Here is a 9103-nt window from a genome sequence, read left to right on the forward strand (position 1 = left end):
TTTAAATTACCTCTCTCCAAGTCTCGAATCTGGGGACCTTTAGGAGCACCTCCATAAATGCAAGTGCTCTTCAATCTAGAACATTTGCCATAGTCATCAGCCACCTGCTGTACCTGCTGGGCAAGCTCTCTGGTAGGAGCCAGAACTAGACACTAAAACAAACAAACAAACAAATCACTTGAGACACCTATCCCAAGTTTAAGGAGGAAAAAAAAAGTACAAAAAGGTTATTTCTCTATTGTGAGAAACACAATTCTCTATTGTGTAATTTGGTACTTTCAAAGTATGTGATGGGGTGGGGAGTTGGGAAGGCAGGGGGTATAAGACAGTGCATTGGAGTGTGGCAAAAATTATGAGAACTAATACTAGGCATGTGGTATGATGGTTGACTTTTGACACATGATTCATTACCGTTATGTGTGCTATGTAATAAGTAGATTTACAGACTGTTACCTAGTTTTAACTAAACAACTCACAAAATGAGTAAGTAGCTATAAAATATTCCTGCAAAACCATGGATTAAATATTAGAAACAAATTGGGAGATTGGGATTGACTTATATACACTAAAATGTATAAAATAGATAACTAATGAGAAACTGCTGTATAGCACAGGGAACTCCACTTTGCTGTACAGTAGAAACTAACACAGCATTGTAAATCAACTGTATCCCAATTAAAGAAAAAAAAAATTAGAAACAGATGAACAGGAAATGAGCAAAGCTGACACTTTTCTGACATCTAGTTTAAGCTCTTAGCCAGGCACATTAGGCAAAAACAAGGATGACTTATACACAACGTGAAAGAAGTTGGCCAAAAAATACAAAATTAAGACACTTTGAAACAGGTATCATATATACCGTTAACAATGACTCTCACTCGGTGTACTGATCCATTAGACATTAACTAATGACAATAAAGCTAACTCTATTAGCCATATGGAATACATTACATATTACGTTAATGAAAGGTAATGAATTATTTCTTGTTGTGAATACACTGAGACATACTATAATAACGGATTCATAAACATATACAGTGAGTGCAAGCTCTATTAAAAAAAAAGTTAAGAATGTACATTCAAAATGTTTGAAGACCACTACTGAAATCTTACAGTAAATAGCATAAATGAAAATGACCAAAGAAGAAAATCATGCTGCTCTATAAACATTTACAGACGCATCACTTAACCATAAAGAATACACATCCCAAACCCGACTCAGACACAGGGCAAGGATCTCACTTCATACTTTTTTATCCCTCATAGCATCAATGAGCAATTAAGAATCGCACTTGAATTTAATGCAGAGTAAATGCCTCTATTTGAAGGTAATGGGCATAATGGTTAAAAGTAAGAGTGGTTCAAATTCAAGCGCAGCCATTTAATTCCTATATGACCCTGGGCAAGTCATTTAATTGCATTGTGTCTAAAATTTATCAGTCAGATAGACATACTCTCTCTTCCAGATATGGAAGGTAGGGTTGAGAATGAAATCTGAGAACATATGTAAAGCACAGTGCCTGAAACACAATAATCATTAAGTTGTAGTCATTCTTAGAAGTGTAAACAAACTGAAACACACTTACAATTGGGCCATCTCCTCTTTCCAAGTAAGGCTGGTGGTTAATATGAACAATAGCAGGCAGCAAATACTGGGGTGGGGGGAAAGAAGGACAGTGTTATACCAAAACTAAGCCATTATATTAATTGTTCTAAATTATCACAGTAATTGATAATGCCTAAGTAACTAGGAAAGGGAAAACAGAACTCACAACTGTTACACATATGTGCAATGTATATTTGAACATAAAATACTTCCACATATTTCAGATAGCTAAAAAAGCTGAAATATTATCCCTATCTGAATTAGAATTTCAAGAATTGAGAACATATGGTGTATTTACAATAGCAAAATAAGTTACCACAATATTAAAAATCTTCCCTTGCTGGTACATACCGCCAATGTCTTCCCAGAGCCAGTCTGAGCAATGCCCACCATATCCCGGCCACTAAGAGCCAAGGGAAATCCCTGGCACTGAATTGGAGTTGGTTCTGTGAAGTGCTGATCCATCAACACATCCATTACGTATTCTGTATGAAAATCGATATTACTACTTTAAGGAAAACTAAGGACCCACAGCCAAAAGAAATTTAAAAAACTGTTAAGCTCACTGAAGGCAAGATTTACCCAGCTTTACATCTCTCCTAGTATTGTTTTTTTCTTCAGTACTGAATCTTTGATCTGCTAATTATAATTACTACTTCTCAAGAAGGCTACTGCCACAGCCATCTACCCTTATCCTCGAAAACTTGAAAACCTCTGCTCTGAAGTATTTAACATGGTAATGACTACCATGGTACATGGTAGTCACTTATTGTTTATCTAATTCAAATTTTAACCAGCTAGAAAGCAATTTCATTTTGCTGTTTTCTAAAAGGTAGAGGCAAAACCCCAGGGAAAGATGGGGAAAAAAAGCAAAAAACCCTAAAAAGTTCTAAGCAGAGAACACATGAGCATTAAGAATAAAACAAAAACCAAAAACCACAAACACACACACAAACAAAAACCTCCAAAAACCTTTGTGAAAGGTTTCTACTTGTCTTTTCAACAAAATCCTGAGCCTGGGTCAAAACCTTTAAATAACCTATGACCACACTGACCGTTCAAGCTAAATTAACAATTAAGATACTGGATTGAAAAACACTTACGTGGGAAGTTAGCATGATGGAAGGCAAACACAGGTTTAGGACAAACATCGCCTCCTCTTACTGTAATCTCTTTCTTTCGGCGTAGTTCATCAACCTCATACTATGTAAGACAACAAAGTAAGACAAATCAGTAAACAAGTTATTCTAAACTTGCAAAACTTTATGTTCCAATACAGCAGAACAATTATCATCAAATCCACAATTACAATGGAAAATATGTATAACACTTCTTATAGTGCTTTCATATGTGTTCAGCTTCATCCAACTCTGAGTCAATGAAGCAGGTTAGCAACCGTTCATTTTCCACATGAGAAAACAGTTACTCAGAAAGATTAATAAATTGCCCAAGGCCAGAAGTAGGAAGAGGGAGAAAATGTGGAACTTAGGACCAAGTGCTCTTTCCTTACACTTTCTTCTGAACAAGTTACCATGTCATGCGTAGAGTCCAAAATAATCATGAGGTTAAAAATACAAACAGGAGTAAAAGCCCATGTTTAAATTTTTAATTTACTTCATAGATGGAAAGACATGACACCTCATATACAGCTAAAAATCACGTAACAAATTGGTTGGAAAATATAACCAACAAATGAGAACCAAGTAATACATTAGGTATTACTGGTTTCTCTTGTATCAGCAATCCTAACAAGAACCAAGGAAAGTGTCACCACACTAGACTAAAACATATAACAGCAACGGCTGTATATGAGTATACTCTGGCTAACGTACCTACTTGCTTCATTACTGTATATGAAAAAAAAGTAAATAAATGAAACCCCCCAAACTTACCGGAGTCAGCCTTGCCACTTCTGGATGTTCAACATAAAAATTCTTCTCAAACTTGGGGAGCTCACTCAAATCCCACTTCTTTTTACGTAAACGTTCCCCAGGATTACCAAACTTCTTTGGGGGAAGGCCACCACCACCTCTTGCTCCAAATCTAGAAACACCAACATTTTTAGCTTTTTAGTGTTTTTAAAGCAAAATACCTTAGGTGCCATAAAAACATGTAAAAAGATGGGACTCTTAAGATACTACCAGCCCCCCTCCAAAAAAATATTTACATGTAAAGTGCTTAAAACAGTATCTGGCATAGTAAACACTCAGTACAAGCTGGCCTAATTGTATTCATTCAACAAATAGTTACTGGGTACCAACTACGTACCACGTACTGTTTTAAGTGGTGCTAGAGATACTAAAGTGAATAGAAGTCTCTACTCTTATGTAATATTCTGACATGTAGGTAAGTGAGGACATAAAAGTTTAAATTAGGGCAAAATTGTGGACAGGAAGAAAAACAGTTCAAGTGGCTCCATACTTGGAACGGCTTCTTGAACCCCTTACCCCTTTATACTGTGATGAGCACTCCTTTTGCCTGCTAATCTGCTAAGGAAAACTACTAGGACCCCTAAAAGACTGGTAGGCTAGTCTTCACCTTTAGTTTATGCTCATGAATAGCCAGGGCAAAAATTTATGATCTTTCCTTCCACTTTATCTCCACCTTTATCTTCTTTCTCCTTTCTGTTCACAGGCAAATAGTACTATTAACTATAAATTTGCTAGAAGAACCATTAATAAGGCTTATTTAAGGTCTGTAAATCTCTATTTAAAAATCAATCTTTTTGCTTTATCTGTCTTTCACAACAGACAAGTTCAACTGGAATACAAATATGGCCATTAGCCGAACGTGATACGTTCTACTTTTCCTAGAAGTATCCCAACACTAAGATGGTCTTCATTTCTGTATTTCAACCTATTAAAGTGCAGGGCGTTGTCTGGTGGACAAATAATATACAGTATGTTTTCATCCCATTTCCTTACTCCTGAAAATACACTGAATTTAATTCTTTTCCACTCTCATTCCTAATATCATCTTGCAAGTGGTTCCACTTAAACATGTACTAACTATCCTAAAGGGCCTCAATTTCCTGGAATTCAAAGTGCTCTTAAAATTCTTTGGCTTAAAGACCCAGCTATACATTTCTCTAAATACACACACAGATTGATGGTTGGAAATTTTACTGGGACTATTAAATATTTACATTCAAAGGGCAGAACTTGGCTGATTCCATTTATACTACTGTTGATCAGTATCTATGACACCTTCAATATGCCCTCAGGCTTAAGACTGAACAGACCTAAAACTACATGGATTGACCCCTCCCCCCTCACTTGCAAGTGAAGCAACTAACACAATTTTAAATAAGGTACTCTACAAATAAAGCCAAGTCATTAGATTGTCAGTCTTGCAAAGAATAAAAATGACCCAAGACCGAATTTCAGAGATTGGCTGCCTAATTATATAAATTTATGTGATTCCTAGAAGATGCCATTTCAATGCTGCTGCTGTTGCATTCCAGTGCTACCCAGACCTTAAAATAATGACCTAGAATAGAACTTGAGCCTTTTCTCTTGTAGAATTTGAGTATATTTGTGCCACCATTTAAAGATGCACATATCCTAACCCCCTGCATACCATGCTGCTCATTTAATGTTTTTACCGAGTATTAAGTTTAATTTGGCTTTGCAATAAATACCAGTTTCGAAGATTTGTACATTAACATGCAAAATCAAGATAGTTTAAATGTACAATGCACATTTGTACTGTCCGTGTATGTACACTACCTCACTCATTCCCCTTTCAAAACAATAATCCATTTCAGCTGTTCAGTTCAGAACAAACAGCAGCAATTCAAATAACACAGGAAATTTCATAGTAAAGGTAGAATTAGGGCATAGACCTTATTAAAGAGTGCCACTTTGTTTGAAATGAATTATTTCTAAAGTCTTTTTTTTAATGTCATCTGATACTCAAGAGTCAATATGGGTGGGGTAAACTAAGAATGGATCAGTAATTCACTGTTTCCTCTTTTCAAATAAGGAACTTTTATTATTAAAGCATATATACAGTAAGATATTAAACCAAACACCCACGGTAAAAAAAACAACCATTATCAGTACCTTGGTAGCCTCCATGTGCCTACTTCAAGTTTACAATCCCCATCATAACTAGTACCTCGAATTTTAACCACTGCGTTGTTTATTGGTCTTGCCATATTTGTTAGTGTCCTTATGTTATTCTTCTAGCATTTAACTTGTTTTACTTAACATTATATTTGTGAATCATCCATGTTGATGCAAGTTTTTCTTTTTCACTGCTGTACTGCAGTCTATTGTACGAATTTATCCAGACGTTTGAGCTGCTCCTAATACTGTCATGAACAACACTGTTATAAACATGGATACCGGGGTATGTGTACAGGGTTTCTGTAGGCCTAAGAGTCTAGGGTATAAAGCTTAAGAGAGGAATTCTGGGTCATCTTCATTTTACTAGGTAACATTAAGTTCTTTTTCCTAAGTGGTTGCACTGAAATTCACTTCTAAATTTAGCTATACTGTGAAACACTAAGCAAACATTCCACTTACAGCCCTCTGAATTTAATGCTAAAATCAAATATTTTCCTTATAACAAGGTATAAGTCAAAGCAATCCTTTTTAGTTAGTAAATTAAGAGATAATTGAGGAGCTTGTGACTAGAAGGTCTGGTACTTGTGTATCTGAACCACAAGACAAAAATGTTTGAGAAAACAGCATTAACAGAATGCCTACAACAGAGAGACAATTATACACAGTATCTCAATTCTGGAGAACAATGCAAAGGCAATTACTATCCCCATTTTCAGATGAGAAAATCGGCTCACAAAGATTCAGGATCTTGCCCAAGGTCACACACACTCATATATATATATTAAGAAGTGGCGTCACATCAACTTTTTATCCATAGATAAAACTTTTATTACAAAAAAGTAAACAGCATAAGTCAACACGGATCTCTAAAGCAACTTTTTCCTTTAACGGTGTAGGCGGGGACACATTAAGACTTGAATCTCAGTATCTGGGAGGACTCCAGGTTTAATCCTGTTAACTTCCAACCCAATAACCGTGGCATTACAACATCAAAAATTTTCAAGCTAGGCCGAGAAGTTAATGCTTCAGTCCAATTAGAAAAGGAAAAAAGGGGAAAAAAAAGACTGAAACATTAAAAAAAAAAACAACCCTATAATAACAACCAAACCCAAAACTCCCTCCCCCCAAACGACCATTTAAAGGGCAAGTAATCCCATCGCTTTGCATTCCAATGTGCTTCCATCGAATTATTTTAAAATACGACTAAAGGTAATTTTTAAATATTTTAAAGACTACCAGTCAGCCTCTTAGTCTCTAGTTTCAAGCCAGGTTTCCAGTTCCATGAACAGGGAAGCCATTTCGCGTAAAAGATTTTCCGAGGCTGAACTCGGAGACCTCATCCTCTTCTCTCAGCAAGAACATCCGAGTTTCACGGATGAACACTAGGCCTGGAGAGATCAAATGACTTGCTCAAATCGGCCGGGCTCGAAAACCGGGAAACGAAGGAGGCCCGGGCTGAGTTGGCGGCGGCAGCCAGGCCTCCCCTCCTGCTCCCCGCGGGGCTGAGGCCGGGCCGCGCCGCGCCGCGCCACGACGACCGTCCGCAAGCAGGGGCTGGGGCGTCGCCAAGCCGCCGCCGCCCCCCATGCCGGGTCACCAGTGACCCGGGGGCCCAGGCCCACCCAGAGGCCCGCGCTCTAAACCGGTATTACGTCCCGGGTCGCCTCGCCTCCCACAGTCGGGAGCGTCGCTCCTACGCTCGCAGTCAGCTCTAAAGTCTTCCGCCCGACCGCAGACTGCGGTCTCCTCAGGAAGCAACCTCCTCCCCGCCCCGCGTGCACACAAGGCCTTTCCTCTCCTCCTCCCCCCTTACCCTCCACGGTCACGATCCCGGTCCCGGTCCCCAAAGCCGCCTCCGCGCATGGTCCCAAATGGATAGAGATCTGGGAGCGGGGCACGGATGGCCGGGCTCGGGAGGGCCTGCGGCTCCGGTCTAGTGACGACCGATGGCGGCGGCGCCTCCGCTGTTGGGGCGGCGGCAGGCGCGGCGCTTTCTCGCTCCGACGCGCTGTCTCCCGTCGCAGACGCCACCGTCGCCGCCTCTCTCGTCGGAGACGGGAGCAAAACACAGAGAATCGGGGTTACAGAAACAGTGGGTAGGTTTGGCTACGCTCAAACCCGGCACTGCCGCGGTTTAGGCGTCTCCTTCCTTCCCAGCGACTGCACAAAATGGCGGTCGGCGCTGAGACTGCTCCAGCTTAACGCTACGTACGCCGGAGACGATACGTAAACAGCGTCTCGGAATAGCCCGCGGGCTTCGCGGAGTACTACGGGTATTCTTGGAAGCATTTTACGTCAGTTGCGGAGGCGGGCGCACTTTGCGGTCGGTAGCAGAAAAACAAAGTACGGATCGGGCGTAGAGTTCTCGCACCACCTGAACCAGAACTAGGGGTAGGGAGGGGAGGGGGAGAGCGACGTAACATTCTTTGCGTCGTTAGCCGGCCCACTATTGCGAAGATGCGCAGTGTGCGTAACGCATTCTGTTTAGAGAATAGAGGATTTTGCCGGGTTCCGACACGGGACGGAACCCGGGCCTGCTTGTGTAAGTTGCTTTGCAGAGACAATAACTGTCCTCCATATTGAAGGCGTCAAGTTTCAGGGTCTCCAGGTGCCAGACGCCCAGGAGTGTCTTCAGGGTCTCTGGCTGGCTGTCCAAGATGGTCTTGCCAGCCATCTGGCCCCGCCGCCCTGGGCCTTGTGAGTCTGCCGCGCGCCCCGGCGCCATTTCCTATCAGTTGCCTCTCGCTGCTCTGTCGCCGGCGGCCATGATGGATGTCCCTTGTCGGTTCTTAGGGGAGTTGGTCAGGCGCCGACGTCCCAGCTGAGTTAGATCACTCTTTGCTATGCTTGGTTCACACTGGAGTGCATTTTCTGAACATAATATTTACACTGTCCCCGACTGAGCACAGTTAGCTAACAAAGAACGGAAATGTGGGTGGAGACCCTCTTAAGGTAGACGCTGAAGCCCCTTGGCCGCCATTAAATGGCGCTGCCTCAGGAGGCCTGTGGCAGGTCCCTAGTGCCCTCCCGAGACGAAAAGGTTTAAAAGCGGTGGTCTTGAGACCCTGAAAAGGTGAAGGCATAAGTACATGTTTTTAACCAGGCTAGGCTGCCTTCCTCTCTCAATTCCTTCTAAGATGACTTCCTTCTCTCTACCTGCTTCCTTCTCTCTCTAGCTGCACTTTAAAGTCTCATAAGCTTGGCCAGGCAGCGTCACAGAATTGTCAGCTGCTAGGGCCCTTGCAGAGCAGCTCGCTGATCGTCTCTTATTTTTACAGATGGGTGAAGGGGGAGGAGATTTGAGGTTCCTCATTGTAGGGGCTGAGTGATGTCTCCATCTCTATTCTGAGTGCTTCCCAAGTTATTAGAAAAGTAGCATAATGAAAGGAGTTTCGTGACGGGTCGTGCAGATGTCTTAGACCATAGA

The 9103-nt window shown here is 41.3% G+C and overlaps 1 protein-coding gene across 2 annotated transcripts in view; it reads right to left on the minus strand.

The window, feature by feature from the left end:
- DDX17 (DEAD-box helicase 17) overlaps positions 1 to 7782 on the minus strand; it is an 18672-nt gene extending 10890 nt beyond the window's left edge. For both annotated transcript variants that reach the window (XM_059936973.1, XM_059936972.1), the window contains exons 1-6: positions 7490 to 7782; positions 3499 to 3649; positions 2710 to 2809; positions 1958 to 2091; positions 1587 to 1652; positions 11 to 152 (exon numbers count right to left, since the gene is read on the minus strand). In XM_059936973.1, coding sequence (XP_059792956.1) covers positions 11 to 152; positions 1587 to 1652; positions 1958 to 2091; positions 2710 to 2809; positions 3499 to 3649; positions 7490 to 7539 — 643 coding nt within the window. In that variant the 5' untranslated portion in view covers positions 7540 to 7782. The remainder of the gene's footprint in view (positions 1 to 10; positions 153 to 1586; positions 1653 to 1957; positions 2092 to 2709; positions 2810 to 3498; positions 3650 to 7489) is intronic.
- Between the last annotated feature and the right edge of the window lie 1321 nt (positions 7783 to 9103).

Source organism: Balaenoptera ricei, chromosome 10 (assembly GCF_028023285.1).
Source record: "Balaenoptera ricei isolate mBalRic1 chromosome 10, mBalRic1.hap2, whole genome shotgun sequence".
In the NCBI taxonomy this organism is placed as follows: domain Eukaryota; kingdom Metazoa; phylum Chordata; class Mammalia; order Artiodactyla; family Balaenopteridae; genus Balaenoptera; species Balaenoptera ricei.